We start from the raw sequence: 21,786 nt of genomic DNA on the forward strand, positions 1-21,786 counted from the left end.
CAGTGGGCCAAAGCTCTATCCACTGAGCAAATTGGCCAGGGCGCATCTTTCTTTTTTTTTCCATTCTCCTTTCTCCTGCCCTCCCAGCTGCACAGGAATCCCAGGCGTCTGTCCTGTGCAAAATAGCTCTGACCTCTCCCAGTTTCTGGTATAAGTACGTCCAAAATATTGCATGGAGGGAAATGGCATGCCCTTTCAGTGTGTCATAGACAATAGAATAAATTCAAAGAAATGTTAATTTGAAAAAAGTAAAAGGTGGAGGACTATATACTGAACAGCAGAGATCTTGTTAACTTTAAGGGAATGCAAGGGAGGAGGGAAACAGCAAGCAAATGAGTATGTGGGGATAAGGGGGGGACCATAATTGGCAAGCAAGAGTTGTATAGAATACCAAGAAGTAGAGCTTCACAAAGGAGCAGTGCACAGAAGCTGCAGAGAAGCCATGTCAATTGGGAAGTTGTTAGTTGGGTTTTGGTAGTTAGGAAGTTGTTCTGACCTTTGAGGGAGAGATTACTGTAGAGCAGTGGTTCCCAACTGGGGACAGTTCTCCCCTGGTCCCCATGGGACATTTGGTAATTATCTGGAGACATTTGGGGTTGTCAAAACTGGGGTAGTGCTACTGGCATCTGGTAAGTAGAGTCCAGGGATCCAAAATGCACAGATAGCTCCCAGTGACAAAAGAATTATCTTAACCAACATGTCAGTAGTGCTAAGATTGAGAAATTCTGCTATAGAATAAGGAACGGTGAGGAAAAGAACCTGTTAGTTGCAAGAAATAATAGGAACATGATCTAATTTGAAGGTATTTATTGTGTCCTATATTCTTGAGAAATCAAAGAAGGGGAATAAAGTATAGCAGCTAGTTTGAAAGGGAAGCAGAGTTGAAAGAATAATTGAAATGCTTAGCATAGTGTCTGGCACATATTAAGTATTTAATAAATATTGCTTTCATTATGAAGAACATGTTTATTAAGAATTCAGTAGGTTCATTAACAGATTTTCATTAGTTACTATAGGAGAAACACATGAAAATACATATGCTTATATGCTTATCTTATTAGTTTACAAATTCTATAAGTAGGTTATCTATTTTACTCACTTCTATATTCTATAAAAAACTAATCTTGCCATAATTAACCCTAAATACACATTTTTGCTTAGTGAAGAAAGCATATTTATGAATTAGCCATTCTTCACAAAAACAACATTTAACTCATTAAATTATAGTTAATTATTTCCCTTTTTTCCCCCTCCCTGCTAGACCATAAGCAACACAAGAGTAGAGCAAGTTAGCTTAGCCATCTCTGTATCATTTAGTATCTAACACCATGCCTGGCACATAATAGGTGCCCAGTAAAGTGTTTGTTAAATAAATGAATGAAATCACAATCAGTGTCAGTAGTGTATTTTTTGAATACTAGCTGTTGGCATCCCAGAGGAGGGGGAATATAATATGAAAATATTTATCAGATAGTCTCCTGTTTAATGTGAGTCTTCTGTTTAACATATCTTCATATTTAGAACTTTAGAAATTTTTGCAAAAAAGAATAGCTCAGCTGAAACTTCTTTTAAAGTTCTGCCTTGTTTTATTTTTTTAATCTCTGCAGTGCTGAATTTTCCCAAGGTCAGTACTGGGATGGACTAGGCTCTCCTCCAGATTCTCCAGCTCCTGGGAGTGATGTGTATTGCAGCAGTGAGCCGAATGACCCTCAGTATGACCAGAGTCTCCTGGAGAACTTATTTTACACAGTACCTGTAAGTCATTGAATCTGAAGCTTTAGTTAGGAGTTATATAATAATTAAAAGTATTAATAGTATTAGTAGGGGCCAGCATCTTGCCACTTGCCAGATAGAAAGCTATCCATTTTATATACCATATTTAATTGTAATGACAACCTGAAAAGGAAAGTATTGTCCTCATTCTGCAGGTGCAGAAACAGGCCTATGAGATTAAGTATATTGTCTAAGTACACATAGTGTTAGAGCCAGGATTCAAATTCTAGTTTACCTGAGTCCAAAGCTACATTATATAGCTTCCTTAGAGCTCTTCAAAGGAAGAGCTAATGCAGGTGTACCTTCAGAACTACCCTTGACTGGTATCTTTTCAAAATAGTCCAGACACACCTCTATTGACTGGTGACAAATACCTCTACTGTTCTAGCATTTTCAAAGTTCTTTCTTATATCAAGCCATATGTTCTGTTCATTGGCTTTTAGTATCTCCTAGGGTCTACACATATTAAGTTCAGTCCCTGTTCCACAAGTAATCATTTATATTTGTGAACATTGCTGTCAAATTCTTGATTTTCCTTTTCTCCGGGTCAGAAAAGATAACTGAAATATAAGGTAGTTTATACCAGCTCACTGATAAGACAATGAATGCTATCAGGGTTCAGAGCAAGCAGGGAGAACTTTTACATGAGATTGTCAGGAGAGAGCATTATGAGGAGTTAGGGGTTTTTACTGAGACTTGAAAGATGGTATTTAGAGAGAAAAAAGATATGAAATGGGAATAGAAAGAATGACCTATCTAGAGAAGCAGTTTGTGCACTGCAAGGTATCTAAATTGACTAGATGAAAATTTCTGTGGAAGAGAAGTTGTCCATAAGGCAGGCTAGCACATTGCAACCAGTCTGTGAAAGCCTGTGAATGTCAGATGATGAGGAAATGACATGATCATGATAGTGTTTTAGGAATGTTAATCTGGCAACGATGTAAGGGGCCAATAGGGGAAAATGACCAGAAGCAGACAAGAAGCCATTGGGCTACTAGAGGTGTGAGAGAGAGGGGGAGCCTGAATAACAGTGGCAGCATTTGGAAAGGAGGAAATGGATTTAAAAGACATTATGAGCCCGGCCAGTGTAGCTCAATGGTTAAGTGTCGACATATGAACCTGGGGGTCACAGTTCAATTCCTGGTCACGTCATATTCCCTGGTTGCAGGCTCGATCCCCAGTGTGGGGCATGCAGGAGGCAGCTGATCAATGATTCTCATCATCATTGATGTCTCTATCTCTCTCTCCCTTTCCCTTCTTCTCTGAATTCAATAAAAATATATTTATTAGTAAATAACATTATGAATTGTTAGGATTTCATGACTTCCTGCCTTCAAAATCATCACTGCCCAGCTGGAATGGCTCAGTGGTTGAGCATTGACCTATGAACCCAGAGGTCACAGTTCGATTCCCAGTCAGGGCACATGCCAGCATTGCAGGCTCGATCCCCAGTGTGGTCTTGCAGCCAATCAATGATTCTCTCATCATTGATGTTTCTGTCTCTCTCTCCCTTTTCCTTCCTCTCTGAAATCAATAAAAATATTTTTTAAAATAAAAATCATCACTGATACTCTATTACCTGTAGGTTAAAAAGGAAAAGGAATTACATTTATTTCATATTTTTTCTGTGCCAGGGAATTTACATTACCTGCTATTTATTCAGTACTGTACCAAATATTTTAAATTTGTTATTTCGTTTAATTCTTTTTCTAGTCCCATGAGAGAGTGTTATCTTTTTTACAAATCATGAAATAAAAGCTCAGAGACGTTAATTACTAGTAATAAGTGTCTGACAAAAAGCCTGTGTTTTTTCTGCTTAGACCACACCATCTTATCAGCTTTGAGCATGGCATTAGAATCTGATCTTGTCTTACCTCCCTCACCTCATCTCCCATTTTGCTCTATACCCATTGGATACTTCTGTCATACTGATTATTGTACTTCTCCTCAGACATTCAGCTCTTTTCCTATCTCATTTTTTGCTCATACTGCCCCTTCTACTTTGAATGTTGAAATGCTCTTGTACATCTGGTAAACTTGTCTTCATTCTTTATCAATTCATCACTTCTCTGAGGAAAATATCCCAGACATCCCCAAGCAGAATTTTTTGCCTGAATGTCTGCAATAACCTGTACATACCTCTGTTATAGCCTTTAACCATGTATGATACAATTCCTTATAAAAGCAACTATGTCTTTATTATCTTTTTATTACCACTATAATAAAGGTCTGATAGATATTGAATACTGAGTGGATATTTAAAAATTTATGAATAGCACTATGTAATCCCCAATGCTATTTGAACAAAATAATTTTAGAAATGTTTGTTGACAGGAAAAAGGAATGAAAATTTAAGAAAATGGGGAGACCAAGGAGTTAGAATGCTCATGTCCTTCCTTGAGGTCATTGTTTGATGTTCTTAATATTGACTAACATCCATGGCTTAGAAATTGAGCATTATTGCCTTGCTTTTGAAATTCTTAGCTTCTGAACAACCTAGATTATGTTTATTATCATTTCCTTCAGGCTATGGACTCAACTAGATTTTTATTGCATTGTCAGTAAGCATTTTTAAAAGCTTACTAAGAGCAGGGTATGTGGGAGACCATGGCCTCCTCCTCGGCCCTGTTTGCTATTGTACCGGCAACTACAGCAACCCCCAGCCCAGGTTTCTGCTTTACCTCCAAAACCAAGAAACATTTCATGCAGCAGAAGGTGAAGGTGCTCTGGACATGTTCGTGTTCCTCTGGAGCGTAACCTACTCTATCAATGAGTTCAGCAAGATGCCTTCCCCTGTGATGCTGCTGCCAGATGACTTTAAGGCCAGATCCCAAGATCAAGGTCAACAATTACCTATTCCACAGGGAAAATCTGCCCAATTGCAAGTTCAAGGAGTATTGTCCCAAGGTCTTCCGGAAGCTCCATGATCAATTTGGCATTGATGACCAAGATTACATGATATTTCTTACCCGAAGTCCCCCAAGTGAAAATGAAGGCAGTGACGGTCACTTCCTTATCGGGTTTGAAAAGGGTAGGGGAAGGAAGTATGGTAGGCACACACCTCCAGGGCGTAGCAGCTGATAACCTGAATAGTAGATGAACCTGGCTGAAGTAACTATGGATGCACTTTGCTCTGTGGGATGAACTAAGAGTGACTGAATTTTGCTGATAACCTTATCGCCTATGATCAGATTCTGGTTAACAAAGAAGTATCCAGTAGGGACTTTGCTGACATGCATAGCAGCCTCTCCAACTACTACCAGTACATTGTGAAGTGCCATGGCAACATGCTGCTGCCCAGTTCCTGGGGATGTACTGAGTTAGTATGAATAATGAAGACAATTACATGCTTGTGATGTGCAACATGTTTAGCCACCGTCTTCCTATGCACAGAAAGTGTGACCTGAAGGGCTCCCTAGTGCTCCTGGAGATGCCAAGAAGAAAGCAGCTCATGTAGCATGGGGCTGGGGCAGAGATCTCTATTGTCCATACTGAGCAGTACGCTAATCGATTCCTGGATTTTATTACCAACATCTTTGCCTAAGAGACTCTGTGGTGGGGTTCTGAGAGGCCTGGGGAAATTGGGGATATTCTGGTCATTACTTCTTATCTTCCTCTTGCAAAATTCAGGCTACAGGCTCCTTCCAGCCAAATAACTACATCTTGTTGAGTAAGCTCTTTCTGAACCTCAGAAATACATCATCTTTTCTCCCCTTTGTCTAGTTTTCTTCCTTCTCTCCCTCCCCTCCAACAAATCTGCTTGCTTCATTAGAATATTACTGTTAATTCTCTCCCAAGTGCCTTGCTTTTGTAAAAATGTTCTGTTGTTTCTATAACATAGGAGGAGTTGGGGGAGGGGGTTGTTTGCTGTCTTTGGGACCTGACTAGTAGATGAACCTGGCTCAAATAACTATGGAGGCACTGTGCTCTGTGGGATGAACTAAGAGTGACTGAATTTTGCTGATAACCTTATAGAACTCATTGTGGCATGCTTCCTTCTGGCTAGGCCCTGGGATGGAATACTTTCATGATACTACAGATTTGGGACAGGCATGCACACATGATGGGATAAGGCCAATCTTACACATAGAGGTGGGGTGGAGAGTGGTTGGCAGGAAGGCACCTCACGGAGATGGGAACTAAGAGGACTCTTATGATTATGCAGGGGACTAGAAAAAATCTCTCAAGGATTGGCTACTCTCCCCAACCTCTTCCCTCACTCCATTTCCACCCCTACCTCTGAACTTCTGGGCACAGTAACTCAGAGATGGATGGCCAAAGTGTTCAAACCTGGATGAAGGTGTTTGACTATTGCTGCTCTTCCCCAGGACCATACACCCCTCTGGTGCTGGAACCCTTCAGTGGGGTCGTGGCCTGTTCTGGAGGCTGGGATGATAGGCCAAGGATGTAAAGTTTATTCCCCATGTTAAATTTTTTTCCTTCATGTCTAACCATCTCTGAGGTTTTATTCCTAGTAAAAGGGACTATCTCTACCTGGGTCAACCCTGGTCATTTAAAAAAGATGGAGGTCTCAAGTTTGGGCACCTCCTCTCCCCCTGGAGGTGTGTGCCTACCATACTTCCTTCCCCTGCCCTTTTCAAACCCTTTTTCCAGTTAGGTTTGTTATTCTGTTCTCTTCTTTCTAATTTTATGCTGCTACTGTGTCACCCAGGGGACAGATGGCCTTCTTTGTCATCTTCACTCTTCAGCCCAGAGAGGAATCAGCCATAACTCAATCATCCACCCCCACCCAAAGATAGTTGAGTTGGTGCATGATATTTTCAGAATGTAGAGGACCCTGATAAGCCCATATGTGTCCTCCCTTAATGCCTTTGGGGCAAAGGCAGCCTTTATTACTATCATCCATACCCCTTGAAGCTTCTACATTTTTTAAAAATAAATATGGACACCAGCAACTGTCCTGTGGGGATACAAAGATTCTTTTCTCTGTATCTGGCTGGACTGATCTGTCTCACAAGAAGTCATGAAATTATTGAATCCAAAAAAAGAAAAAAAGCTTTGTGATAACACCTTGAAAAGGTTGGATCGCTTCCTAGAAGGATATTCTGCTCAAGCTCAGTTAACTGTTAACTTTTTACTCCTATTACACAGTCAACAACACACTATACACCCTGAAAAAGGGAGTTGGAGGTGATAAACTTAAAATGACTTTGGATCGGCCTCCTGCATTTATATTTGCAAGCTTTGTTTTTTTGTTTTACTATGTAACTGTACTCAAAAACTATAATACTGTCTTCTCTGTTTTGTATTTTGTGGTAGAAAGGGCTAATGAGTCAATTGTGGTAGCTGCCTTTTCTCAAAATAAAAATTAATTACTAGGGACTTGGCCACTGGTTCCCTCATTAAGGAAATTTGTGACATATAATAAACAGTTCATCTTAACAAAATTAAAAGTAGAATGAGTCATTAGTAGTATGGAGAGGTGAAAAAAGCAATCTGTGCTTCCATATAGTTAGATGGCATTTACCAGTGACTTTGCCTCAAATTATGGTAGAAATACAGGCTTTGGAACCCACGGAGATCAAACCTGCCTATACTACTTATCGCTGTGAATCATAAACAAGCTAACTTCTCTCAGCTTTCATTTTTCTCACTTATAAAGTTTAGGTGAGGTCACCTTACAGGAATGTGGTATTAGAAATACACATGAAGCATTCAGCATAGTACCAGATACATAGCAGGCAGTCAATAAATAGTGGTTATTATTATTGTTAATTTGAAAGAAGAATCTATTTTGTTGGAACTGAACTTGTAGGTTATTTTTGTTATTATCGTTGACCCTTGAACAACACGGTTTTGAACTGCACAGGGCCACTTGTACACAGATTTTTTTCAAGTAATATTCAGCCCTATGTGTCTGCAGATTTTGCATCCATGAATCAACAACCATGGACTGAAAACAGTATTTTTGCATTCCCAACCATGGTTTCCCAACTGTGATTCATACTGTTTTCGATTCACAGTTGGTTGAACTCGTGATGCAAAGGGCCAACTGTAGTTAGGGTTTGGGGGAGTCAAAAGTTATAGACAGCAGATTATCGACTACACAGGGGGATCAGTGCCATTAACTCCCACATGTTCAAGGGTTAACTGTATTTTTGTATAACCAGGAGAAACATGGGATTATCTAATACCCGGGTGTTAGTTATCGTTTTAAGAATGACTTATGTACAGAGAACTTGATTACTTGTAGAGAAATGTTTTTGTTACCACTACCCCAAAAGCACTTATCTTTTAGTGCCTCTTTTCGTTTCTTCCCCCCACCCATAGAAATCTGATAGCAGCATAAGTGATTTCTTCAGTGAAGATGATGATATTGTCCCTTCTAAAAAAATGAGCCAATCGAAAGTTCTTGCCAGATCTTCTAAGGTTCTGGAGTCAAATGATCACAAGATGAAGAAGAAAGCAGCAGGCAAGAAAAATAGGTGAACCTCTTTATGAATGTTTGTTTAGAGGCAAAAGCAAAGGAAGATTATTTTTACAAGATCTAAAGTGAAATGACCTGTGCTTATCCAACAGTATCAGGCTGATTAAGTTAGTTACTGTAACTCATTAAATACTGTAGTCCTTAAAAATATAATAACATGAAAAGATGGATATGATGAAATGGTTTAGGAAGAAAGCAGAATTCTAGGTTGTATATGTGCTGTATTATATTTGTGTAAAAATATACATAAGGAAAACAAATGAAAAGGAATACAAAAAAGTAATGATAGTAGTTATATTAAAGTAGTGGGTAACTGAAGTTTGTATCCCATGTAGAAAAACTAGTTCTTTGACATCAGTTTCTATACATGTATGGAGATAAGCCTATAGATTAGAAAAATGTTTTTACAGTTTTTGAGATTTCTTTCACTGTGAATTAGGACCAGAATTTTGATAAAATCCATTTCCCAATACTTGATAACTTGTGAGTTAAGATGCTTGCTGCCCTTCTTTCTCCTCTTGCCAATGCAAACTAGGTCATTGCATATCGGGCCTCGGACTGTCTGCCTCACTGTCTGTATGAATTCCTTTCAGAAATTTGGTTGAACAACAAATGAAATCAGTAACTCCAGAAGATGCCCAAGTGATGACACTAAGTGTAGACAGGCTGGCCCTTCTGAGTAGAACACACTCAGTCAGAATCATCATTGAAACAATGGAAGTTCCTCCAGATAGTCCACAGATGACCCCTGGCAAAAAAAGCTTTCCTGGGAAACCACCTAAGCTGACAACAAAAAAGCGGTATGTCTCTAACATGGGAAAGCTAAATTTGACAGTGGGAAGTGTCCGATAAAAATATCTATAATAATAAAACTATAATATGCTAATTAGACTAGACACCCTTCCGGATGACAAAGCAGGGGCTACAAGGGCCGAAGCGGCCACTGTGGCAGGCGGGGGCCAAGGTGACCGCCGCATGGGCGGGGGGGCCAAGCCCCTTGCACAAATTTTGTGCATCGGGCCTCTAGTAAATAAATAATTGTACCAGTATAATACTTTATGGTTTGTAAAATACTTTCATAGGCACCATTCAAGCAACAAAAATGTATTGAATTCCCCCACTAAGTCCCAAGCACTATGCTAGGTATGTGTAAGAATAAAGAAAGTTAAGACTCAAACTCTGTTTTTACATACTTTACAGTCATCAGGAGAGAGATATTTTTAAATGGCTATCTGTAATATAGGGCTAAGTTTTATATTAAAAGTGCTATGGGAGCAGAAGGAAGGGAGCCTTTAGTTTTGCCTGGCAGGATTGGTGAAGGTTGTGAAGAGAGGAGATGGTTCCTCTGAGGACCTGAGATCCTGAAAATAGAACGCTGAAAGATATGTAGAATTTATCAGACAAAAAATAAGTTTATTATTTGGTTTGTTTTTAATCACTTTTTTTTTAGCACCTTCTTTGTGGAATATCACTTTCCTGTGGGCTTTTCCAAAAGTGGATTGGGAAAGACAACTTTGATAACTGAGGTCGTTCGACTCGCCTCCAGCAAAATTGCAGATGGAAGTAAGAGAAAGACTGGTTTTCTGTTTCTTAAACATTTTTGCTTTGGAAGAATTTTGAATCGCTAATTACTGATCTGACTCTTACAGTATCATAGAATTTTAGATTTGAAAGGGAGGTGGGTGGTGTCAAAGCATGGATTGATGATGGCTCTATTTGTGTGACAGGTACTTATGTGTCTGATTCTCCTTGCAGTGGTAAAATTCCAGCAGAGATTTGTGTTTCCAGTACAGTTTGGTGGTCCAATGATAGAACATTGGTGGAATTCCAATCTTATTTTCCAAATTTACACAAAGAAAACACAGAAAAAGGTACTTCACATGATTTTGACATTTATACCAGGGATTTGAAACATACTTAAAACTATATGTCTCCATAACATAGGAATTTCTGTAGGCTCAAACAACACTAATGCTTTTGATTATTATCATTATTTTTAAATTTTTGTTTGTTGTTTGTTATAGAGCAGATATTATTGTCTGTTTGCTGTTGTTATAGAATGGATGTGCTAAAAGCTCTACATCAGCGGTTCTCAACCTGTGGGTCGCGACCCTTTTGGCGGTCGAACAACCCTTTCACAGGGGTCGCCTAAGACCATCCTGCATATCAGATATTTACATTACGATTCATAACAGTAGCAACATTACAGTTATGAAGTAGCAACGAAAATAATTTTATGGTTGGGTCACAACATGAGGAACTGTATTTAAAGGGCCAGAAGGTTGAGAACCACTGCTCTACATGAACATACTGTCAAATTTAATCATTACAGGCCGGCGCTCTATCCACTGAGCCAAACCAGCTAGGGTGAGAAATACTTTTAAAAAGCAAAAATCACCTGTTATCCTGTCACCAAGAAATAACTATTAATATTTATGTGTGTTCTTTTGTCTCTTTCAAATGACTACAGTATATTATATATATAAATCTTTGTCAGTATTAGGATAATTTTGTATGCAGTTTTTATCCTTTTTTAAAATGTAGCATTGTCTTCAGAGTTTTTATTTTTTTATTTTTTTTTCAAAAATATGTTTAGTCCTAGCTGGTATGGCTCAATGGATAGAATGTCAGACTGCAGACCAAAAGGTCCTGGGTTCAATTCCAGCCAAGGGCACGTACCTCAATTGCAGGCTCCTTCCTGGCCTGGGCCCTGGTCAGGCCGTGAGCAGGAGGCAATCAATCAATGTGTTTCTCTCACATCGATATTTCTGTCTTTCCCTCTCTCTTCCACTCTCTCTAAAAATCAATGGGAAAATATCCTCGGGTGGGGATTAAAAATATAAAATAAAATAGTGAAATGATATATTAAAAAAGAAAGAAAAATAAAAATTAAGTTAAAATCAATAAACTACTAAAAATATCTATGTTTAATCTTTTCTGCAAAATTTTATAAATATTTCAATACCCTATTTTTATCAAATATTATAACTAATATTGTTTATATTCAGACTTTTAGTAAACATCATTTTAATGACTGTTATTTCATTGTAGGAATGTACAGTAATTAGCTTAATTATAATAACTTGATTATTGAACATCTAGTTATTTCTCTTTGTTAAATATACATATTTGTATGTAAAGTTTTTATGTATTTACTAGAGGCCCAGTGCACAAAATTGTGCACTGGGGTGGGGGGGACGGTACCTTCAGTCCGGCCTGCGCCCTCTCGCAGTCCAGGAGCCCTCGGGGAATGTCCAACTGATGGCTTAGGCCCGCCCCCCTGGACATCCCTAGCACTGCCTTGGAGGTGGGAGAGGCTCCAGCCACCGCCATTGTGCTTGCCAGCCGTGAGCCCGGCTCAGGGCTTCTTGCTGAGTTGCGCTCCCCCGCCGACCACCAGGGGGCAGCTCCTACATTGAGCATCTGCCCCCTGGTGGTCAGTGCACATCATAGTGACTGGTCTTTCTGCTGTTCGGTCGATTTGCATATTAGCCTTTTATTATATATAGGATTATTTATTTAGTATAAATTTCCAGAAGTGAAATTACTGGGTCAAGGAATATGACTATTTAAAGCTTTTTATATTTATTGCCAAATTTGCTGTCCAAAAGTATGTTGCCAGTTTATATTCCCAACTTCAGGCATATGACAGCCTCTGTTTCTCAATAACCTAGATAGCCTCAGCAATAGGGTTTTGTTATTTTCTTAGCTTTAATGGCAAAAAATTATATCATCTTTCATTTCATATATTTAAGAGTGAAGTTGGACAATTTTCATAAAGAATTGACTCTTAAAAATAGAAAGAGAAAATCTTCTGACTTCTTTGTGACTCATGAAACCCTCTGTAATCTCCCAGGGAGAAGTAGTGAAGCCCAGAAGGGGGACCAAAATATGGCAGAATATGGATTTCTACTTAGAGTTGCCTCAGTCAAATAATTAAGCTATTTACTTCATAAAGTATGGGTACCTATATAAGATATCATATGTTGTCATTTCAATTAAAGTTTCCCGTGGCTCCTCCTTAACTTAAACTTTTTCTTTCCTTCTTCTCTCAGCCAGAAGTCATTGGATCTGCATCACTGCCTTTGAGAGCTGTCATTCAGTCTGAATTGCTTTCTTTCAGTGACCAGCTTCCAGTACAACAAGAAAATGGTCAAGTTCCACTTGGCCCCCTCAAGGTACATAGATATCATTCAGGCAGTCCAGTATTTATGAAGCACATATTACTGGCTGGCCCTGAGAATATAATAGTGAAGAAGAAAATCAGGGTCTCTGCTCTTGCAGCTTATATTAAACTTAGAGGCCCAGTGCACGGATTCGTGCCCATTGAAAGGAAATTAATTAGAAGAAATATTTTAGAGGCCGGGGAGGGACCGCAGGAGGTTGGCTCCAGGATGTGTCCAGCCCATCTCACCCAGTCCCGATCAGCCAGACCCCAGCAGCAAGCTAACCTACCGGTCAAAGCGTCTGCCCCCTGGTGATCAGTACGCATCATAGCAACTGGTCAAACAGTCGAATGAACAGTTGGACACTTAGCATATTAGGCTTTTATATATATAGACTAGAGGCCCGGTGCACAAAAATTTGTGTACTCGGGGGGGCGGGTCCCTCAGCCCAGCCTGTGCCCTCTCGCAGTCTGGTACCCCTCGGAGGATGACCACCTGCTGGCTTAGGCCTGCTCCCCGGGGGATTGGGCCTAAGATGGCAATCAGACATCCCTCTGGCAGCCCGGCAGCCCTCGGGGGATGTCCACTTGCCAGCGGGGACCAGGCCTAAGCTGCTGTCGGACATCCTTAGCGCTGCTGAGGAGGCAGGAGAGGCTCCCACCACCACCGCTGTACTGGCAGCCATCAGCCTGACTTGTGGCTGAGCAGAGCTCCCCCATGTGGGAGCGCACTGACCACCAGAGGGCAGCTTCTGCATTGAGCATCTGCCCCCTGGTGGTCAGTGTGTGTCATAGTGACCAGTCATTCCCAGTCTTTCTGCTGTTAGGGTCAGTTTGCATATTACCCTTTTATTGTATAGGATAGAGGCCTGATGCACGGGTGGGGGCCGGCTGGTTTGCCCTGAAGGTGTCCTGGATCAGGGTGGGGGTCCCACTTGGGTGCCTGGCCAGCCTGGGTGAGGGGCTGATGGCTGTTTGCAGCTGGTCACACCCCCTTCAAGGTGGGGGTCCCCACTGGGGTGCCTGGCCAGTCTGGGTGAGGGGCTGAGCGCCGTTTTCAGGCTGGCTGGCGACTGAAGCTCCTAGCCTCTCCTTTTTTTCTTTTCTTTTTTTATTCTGGGATTTATTTACCTTCTATAATTGAAACTTTGTTGCTGTCACTGGAGCTGAGAGCTGCTCACTCCAGCTCTGAGGCCACCACCTGCTGAAAGCAGGTATCTGGGGTTTGTTTAGCTTCTATAATTGAAACTATGTTGCCGTCACTGGAGCTAAGAGCCAAGCTCCAGCTCCGTGCCCACGGCCAGCTGAAAGCAGGTATCTGGAGTTTGTTTAGCTTCTATAATTGAAACTTAGTTGCTTTCAGAGCTCAGAGCCAGGCCGCGGCAGGTGAGGAACCTTGGCTTCCTCTATCACTGGAGCAAGCAAGCCTCATGTTTGCTTCAGCTGTGTGGCTGCCGGCCGCCATCTTTGTTGGTGGTTAATTTGCATATTGCCCTGATTAGCCAATGGGAAGTGTAGCGAAGGTATGGTCAATTACCCTTTTTGTCTTTTATTAGATAGGATAAGGCAACAGAAGTGCCGTGAAGGAAATAAATGGTATTGTGTGATAATGAATACTGGGAGGAAATAGGAGATGTTGGTCAGGGAAGGTCTCTCTACAGAGGTGACATTTAAGGTGAGATTTGATGAATGAGAGGAAGAGGCTACCAAGTAAAAAGCACAGGAAAGATCATTTTGGACAAGAAATAACACATCCAAATGCCCTAACATGGGAATGGGGTTGGTGTTGTCAAGGGACAGAATGTGGGTACAGAATAGTGAGCCAAAAAGGCAAGTGGTAGAAAATAAAATTGGATGGGCAGGCAGGAGCTACAACATTCAGAGCTTTGTAGGTCAAAGTAAAGGATTTAATTTTTATCCTAGAGGCAAGAAAAAACATTGAAGTATCGGAATGACATCTCATTTACATTTTAGAAGATTACTGTGTAGAAAATAGACTGTAGGGGGCAAGAGGAAAAATGGGAAAGTTGTTGGATTAGTTCATAAAAGAGATTGTTCATGGGTTGGAGTAGAATAGTGACCATGGACAAGGAGAGAAGTGACTGAGTTTGTGCCCGGTGAATGAATTCTGATCTGTAATTCATTGGAGAAAGGGTTTGTTCCCTGTATTCAGAAGCATCAGAATTTCTTAGGTGGTAGAATTTGAATGAAGGGCTTGTCCTGGTGAGCTTTTAAAGTCATCAGAGCCATACCTAAAACATTTCCATGGCCCCTCATATACCCAAAGGATAAAATACAGGGCACACCAGTGACCGTAGCCTACCACTGTAGTCTTCTCTCTTACAGTGGTCCTACCAATAGCTATGTCAAACTATGTAAAGACTTGTTAAGGTATCATGCTGGTTTATGCCTCAGTGCTTTTGTTCTTGGTTTTCATGCTGCTTCCTCTTCTTGGAAGCCCTCTTCCTGGTGTTAATAATAATGCCATTTAGTTGTAAAGACTTATGTGATTATCATTGCAAAAAATTAACATCACATTACTTTTCTGCAATCAAAGTTTTTATTTTTTGTTTGCCTAATTCATTCTGGCCTGCATGGTTTAAAATTAGAAAGGTAAAAATAGAATTGAGGGACTAGAAATTGTTTCTATTCTGTCTCTTGAGAGAAGTTCTGTTCTAGATGGATTGCTGTCTAGATTCAGTAGAACATTGCTGTGGAGTTTAAATAAAAGAAACAGCAAGTTCCCTTTTTCTTTAGTAATTCAGTCTCATAATAGTGACCACGTTTCATCATTTTTCTTACATCCTCTTTTATTTCATACTAGAGGTCCGGTGCACGAAATTCGTGCACGGGTAGGATCCCTAGGCCTGGCCAGCGATCAGGGCAGATCTGTGGGGTGACTGGCGGGGCAATGGATGGCCTGGCGCCACCTGCTGGCCAGCCCCACCCCCGCTGCCGCCACCAGTCACCTCCCTCTGTGGGGCAACGCAGGGCAATTGGGGAGCTCCCACTAGCACCTGCCTTGGCTGGCCTCGGGCCTGCTGGCTGGGGGCAGCTCCTGCATTGTGCCTGCCCCCTGTTGGTCAGTGCGCATCATAGCAACCAGTCGTTCCACCGTTCAGTCGATTTAGGCTTTTATTATATAGGATTTTAACTTTTTAAAAATAACTTCAAACTTTCAAAATTGAAGAGAAAATTGCAAAAATAGTATAAAGAACTTGCATACCCTTTTCCTAGACTCAGCAATTATTTATATTTGTCACATTTACTTTATCATGTCTGTCTACTTCCTCTTTCTGTATCTTTCTTTTTTTCACTTTCTCCTTTTTGTCTCCCTTCCCTTTACATACACATGCACAATTTTTTTCTGAACTATTTGAGATTCTGTTACAGACATAGTGTCTCTTTTCCCCTAAATTCTGGTGTATATTTCCTGAGAACAAACACATTATCATACATAACACTGAACAGTTATAAAAATCAATTTAAATCTGATACTGTATTCTATCTATAGTCCATATTCAAACACTTCCTGTTGTATCGGGGGTTTTTTCCAGTCCATGATCATCCATTGCATTTATTTGTCATATCTCTCTAATCTTCCTTAGTCTAGAGCAGTTCAGCAGCCCTGCTTTGTCTCTTAGGACTTAGATATTTTTGAAAAGTAAGGCCAGTTATTTTGTAGAATGTCCTCTACTGGGATTTACATGAATCACTTATTACTATAATGATTGAGAGATGATTTTCTAATTCCACCTTAACTCCACCATTCCTTGTACATTTATTTTATTTTTTAATCTCTCTTTTTTTTTTAACCCTCACTTGAGGATATTTTTCTATAGATTTTTAGAGAGTAAAAGAGTGAGGAAAAAACAGAGAGAAATATTGGTGTGAGAGAACCACATGGATCGGTTGCCTCCTGCATGAGCCCTGACCAGGGCCTGGACCAGGGAAGAGCCGTCAACTGAGATACGTGCCCTTGACCAGAATCAAATCTGGGACCCTTGGGTCCATAGGCCGACGCTCTATCCACTAAGCCAAACTGGCTGGGGCACCTTGGACATTTATTAATTGGCATTCTACTATATGGAAGAGTTGACCTTTCTCCCATATTTATTTATATTGATATGGACTCATGGGTTTTTACATTATTTAATTGGTTGTAATCCATTACTATTACTCATTTCGATGTTTAAATAGTCCCAGTCTTGGCCAGTGGGAGCCCCTTCAACTGGATTCTGTATCCTTTCAATATGTCTCTATCCTTATTTTCTGGCACAAGTTGATGTTCCAGGTTCATCTTATATTACTGATAAATCATCTCCCTAGCTTTTCTTAATCCTGGTAAGGTAGTGTATATGGAGTCTACTAATGTTCTTACTATTATGGCGTTTGTGGATGAATTAATTTATTTCCTAACAATCCAGTGCTACATCTAGCTTCAAAATTCTGATTCTGATTCTAGAAGAGATTCTTACTAACTCCCTTTCTTTTGTGTTCTATAGGTAACTGTGGAGCTTGTTATAGATAATAAGGATTTCAATGGTGTCAAGACTAAGTTAAATAGTAGCACCCCACATACCCTACTTTCTACTCTTATAAGCCCAGATAAGAAACTGTCAGAACCTAGCCATCATGTTACCTGCACCAAAAATTCACAGAACCTAAATCAAGTTCATGAAGAAACTGCAAAGGAAGAACAGAATTTAGTGCTCTCCAACCCAAAGTCACCAAGCCCTGTTGCACCAAATCCTTCAACCTTCATGGCTATGCCAGCCTCTCACAATTTGGTAAATCAGACAAATGGATCAACCAAAGAGAGTGCTTTGCTGTTGCATGTGCTTTTGATGGTGCCAGATGGGAAAGATTTCATTACTGAAGAATCTGAGAAACCACCACCATGCAATGTTTATTTAAATTGCAAACTCTTCAGCACAGAGGAAGTCACCAGATCTGTCATCGCATGGGGCACAACACAGCCAGTCTTTAACTTTTCTCAGGTAACTTTGTACATATCTTAATATTTCATATCTATTAGGGATGTATGGAGGTGGGAGACAAGTATGTTTCCCAAATCATAATGCCATTGTAAAAGAAATCTAGAATGTTCAGCCTGGGAGGAACCTTCGTAATTTTCTGGTATGTAAATCCAGTCCCACTATTGGGTGGGAAGAGGAAAAGATATTGCCAGCATTTTCAAACTTTTTGTATGTCTATTTCTTTCTGTTCTGTCTCAATTCCCCACTATTTCTTTTGCCTGAATTCTGAATTCTATTCCTTGCTGCTTCCTCCAGGACTTTGATCAGTTAAACTTCCTCTTTTCCTTTCTGTTCCTCCAATCTCTCCTTTATTTTTTTATTTACTTAATTTTTTTTCTCACTGATTTATTCCTTCACTTACTTCAGTACTCATTTTGCTTGGTTTCTCTGTAGAATTTCATGCCATTGCTTAGTTTTCTTTCTCGATCCTTGGAACTCTAATCTCTTACATTTTTTCTTGACTTAACTGTCCTTTTTTAGTTATTGGGTCAGAGGAAAAGAGTGGTTACACCAGCACTTCTCTCTTTTACCTTTAATTATCTCCTATTCATTATCCTTGGAATTCTTCCAAACCAACCTTTTTCTTTCTTTCTTTTTAATGTTTTTATTCATTTTGGAGAGAGGAAGGGAGAGAGATAGAAACATCAGTGAGAGAAAATCATCTATCAGCTGCTTCCTGCGTGTCCTCTACTGGGGATCGAGCCCACAACCTGGGCATGTGCCCTGACCAGGAATTGAACCGTGACTACTGGTTCATAGGTCGACACTCAACCAGTGAGCCACACCGGCTGGGCCAAACCAACCTTTTCCCCACGGTCACCACATCTACTCTCATAGCTTCAGCTCTCATATATGTGAAAATGACTTCCTACACTTCTTTGTAGGACAGACAATCTCCTGTAGTTTCACATCTCTATATCCTGTTATCTGCTGTTTGTCACCTACTGGATGTCTCAAAAGCACTTTATACTTGGCACCCACCACATCACCTTTCATAGCACAGGTATTCAATAAAGATGTGTACATGGAAAGAAGAAATTCAAATGTGTCCAAATCTAAATTTATTTTCCTTTCAATTCTGTTTCTCCTCCTCCTGTCTGCCCTAATTCATGTTATAATTTACTGAGAAACCCAAGTAGAACCTAAAAGTTTACTCTTTCTTATATAATTATTCACCAAGTTCCATAGATACTGCAAACTTAATTATCTCTGGATATATCCTCTTATCTCCACTTCATTGCCATTGCTTTCATTCTGGTCCTCGCTCTCTTTCTAAATAGCCTTCACATTGGCTACCTGTTTCTGTTCACTCCCTGTCCATTCCTTCCTGTGCACCTCTAAAACACTAACCTGAATATTTTACTCCTCTGCTTCAAACCTTTCAATGTTTCTTCATAGCCTTTAGGATAGAGTCCAAATCCTTGTTTTGGACTGTAAGACCCTCTAAGAACTGTCTGTACTCTCCAGTTTCCACTCTTCCCTTCACACTAGATAGCCTAGCTATGCTCAGCTACTTGTATTTCCTGAATATTCTCTTTTCCTACCTCTGTGTCTTTATATGTATTTCTGCCTGGAATTTCCTCTCAACTTTCATGACTCCTATTAGGCAGAGCTTTTTGTACTAGTTAACTCCTGCTTATGGTTAAGATTTAAGTTTATTTTCTCCCAGAAGCTCTTTCTGAAATCTCCCTATTTGTAGGTTAGGTTGATGTGTTGTACTTTTTTTGGTTTCAAGGACCAGAAATGTGCTCAGGGTACCTTATGTAATTGAAGTTTCTTAGATGTACACAAAAGTACATCTGCTCTTCTGATTTCACCCCTTTGACTCTTGTGTTTTCTGTTAACTTCATCACTAGGTTTCTCTCTCTTCTGCTGTTAGCTATTCTAAGTTTGTTATTAATTTGACTGACCTGCTCTTGTCTCTGGAGCTCTGGTTCTTTTTTTGTTCAACTAACAGCTGACTGGCCAATTCTGGAGTCCTTTTACACTGAAAATCCAGATGAACAGTTGGACTTGCTATTTACTCTAGTACCTGTTGGGCAGAGCTTTATGCACTGGACCATACCACCCAACCAGTGGATTGGCTCGCCTTTGATCAGGTGCTCAATGCTTGTCTAGTCAGTAGTCACTTTTGTTCCAAAAACATCAGTCTTTCAGCAGGAGTTTACAAATGGGTTATTTTGCCTTAGGAAGATTGAATGAGCTTTGCAGGCACCATGATCAACTTGTCTGACAACTTTCTCTATCCTTGAAGCCCCATCTGTATGAGCTTTATCATCAGAGAACTCATGCCATTTTGTATTTGGCCTTTATATATGTTTGTTTCTGACACCAGACTGTGGCTTCAAATTGAGGATGTAGGTTAGATTTTATTTTAATGTTTTCAGCTCTTAGCACTGTGCAAGGCACACAGTAGGCTTTCAGTAAATGTGTGTTCAATAAAAGTATAAATTAATTATTTTGTCTCAGGTGTGGGCTTTTGTTTCTTGTTGTTCCTCTCCCCAGGTGATTCCTGTCTCTCTGTCTCCCAAATACTTGGAAAGGCTTAAGAACAATGTGATGGTAATCGAAACTTGGAACAAGGTGCGGAGCCCAGGACAGGACAAGCTGCTCGGGCTGGTGAAACTCCCCCTCCATCAGTTTTACATGTCATTCAAGTAAATAGGATCTTTTGGAGTATTCTTTATTTTACATCTTTAACTTTGTATGGACTGAAGAGGAATTCTTATGGTTTGCAAACATGGCTAGCCCTATAATTCCTTGGAGGACTTTTTCAATTTCACCATAGTTTTTGCTCTTTCTCCTGTGTTAAAGCAGTCTTACAGATACTGCTTACCATGTTTCAGGCCCTATTTTAAGAACCTTACTTACCCCATCAAGTCATTTAATCCTCACAACAATCCTCTGAGGCAGGTAACTTTTATTTTCCCTATTTTACTGATGAGGTAACAGAGGCACAGAGAAGCTATATAACATGTCATTATATCGTAAGTGGTAGAACAGGTAGAACCCAGAGAGCCTGGCTCTGGAGCCCATCCTCCTCACCAAGCAGCTCAACTGCCAAAGGTTACCACAAAACTAATGGTTTATCCTGTCATAAAACTTTAGTATTGTTCACATCAGCTATATGCAAGATTTCTGTACTCAGTATTGTCTTAGGCCTTCAGACTTGATTACTGCACCTCACTTGTCACTACCCAACACCTAGATGGGGTATTGATTTTATCTGAAGACAGTTTCTATCTGCAGTGCAGACTGTTCATTTTCTGTTTTGATTCAAGGTGCTGATTTTTTCTTATTTTATTATTTTAACATTGATCTCTTTCCTAACAGCCTTCTCATGTACCTGTGTTATAAATGCTGTTTCATATTTACAAAGAGCACTGTTGTGGGCGCTATCTCATATGAACCTTTCTATAACTGTAGGAGGTATTATCATTATCCCCATTTTACAAATGAGGAAACTTGTCCTTTAATTTGGAGAAGTCAATCTCTTTGACTTTCTTTTTATCATCTACAAAATGAATCTAAGGGTAGATCATCTGTCTCCCTCCTGGAGCAATTGTAAGAATCTAGTGAGAAAATAAATAAGTAAGCCTTCTATGAACGCTTACATACTTATGATGGCAACATTGGAAAGCATAGCCAGGCTAAGGAGTACTGCCGGAATCATGGATGCCACTGCCAACCCAAGGCTTCGGACTTTTGCTTCCTTTTTGAGTTGTGATATTGGTCTGGTCTGATATTCCCCTTCTCATTTCATTAAACCCCATTCTTTGCTGAGAGAGCAAAACACTACTAGATACCAATGACTGAGCACTTACCTAAATATGCCAGGCATCACAGTTGGTATTTTATATTTGTTATCTTAGTATACTCCTTACAACAGTCCTTTGATGGAAGTTTTATTACCTACATTTTACAGATGAGGAAATAGATTAAATTGGTTACTTAATGTCATACAGCAAGTAAGGGCAGAGCAAAGATTCAGCATGAAGAGCATTTGGACTTTTTATTGTCTGTTAATAGTGGATAATATTAACCCTTTGCAGTATTAGAAGGATTATAGAAACTGTAAAGTGCTTACCATATAGTAAGCACTCAGTAAGTGGTATTATTGGTAATATTATCCAAATTTTATCCACCAGACTCCAAAGTCCATACTTTTTCTAGTTGACCATACTGCCTACCTGTAAAATAATGCAATTCAAAAGGCCTCTACTGAGGACCATGATGATACCGAGATAAATCAGACACATTCTCTGCCTTCAATTTGCTACATTTGGAACTTACTGCCTGGTATTTTTTTTGCTATAGTCCTCACCCAAAGATATGTTTATTCATTTTTAGAAAGAGAGGAA

At 40.0% G+C, this 21,786-nt stretch overlaps 1 protein-coding gene and 1 pseudogene across 6 annotated transcripts in view; both read left to right on the forward strand.

Annotated features, from left to right (window-relative positions):
* C2CD3 (C2 calcium dependent domain containing 3) overlaps positions 1 to 21,786 on the forward strand; it is a 94,858-nt gene that overhangs the window by 27,935 nt on the left and 45,137 nt on the right. For all 6 annotated transcript variants that reach the window (XM_006100454.3, XM_023764049.1, XM_014465890.2 and 3 more), the window contains 8 exons: positions 1,608 to 1,755; positions 8,065 to 8,219; positions 8,815 to 9,021; positions 9,672 to 9,784; positions 9,977 to 10,092; positions 12,277 to 12,399; positions 16,892 to 17,386; positions 19,931 to 20,082. In XM_006100454.3, the coding sequence (XP_006100516.1) occupies positions 1,608 to 1,755; positions 8,065 to 8,219; positions 8,815 to 9,021; positions 9,672 to 9,784; positions 9,977 to 10,092; positions 12,277 to 12,399; positions 16,892 to 17,386; positions 19,931 to 20,082 (1,509 nt within the window). The remainder of the gene's footprint in view (positions 1 to 1,607; positions 1,756 to 8,064; positions 8,220 to 8,814; positions 9,022 to 9,671; positions 9,785 to 9,976; positions 10,093 to 12,276; positions 12,400 to 16,891; positions 17,387 to 19,930; positions 20,083 to 21,786) is intronic.
* On the forward strand, positions 4,381 to 5,230 carry LOC102416908 (annotated as a pseudogene).

Source organism: Myotis lucifugus, unplaced genomic scaffold (genome assembly GCF_000147115.1).
Source record: "Myotis lucifugus unplaced genomic scaffold, Myoluc2.0 scaffold_313, whole genome shotgun sequence".
NCBI lineage: Eukaryota > Metazoa > Chordata > Mammalia > Chiroptera > Vespertilionidae > Myotis > Myotis lucifugus.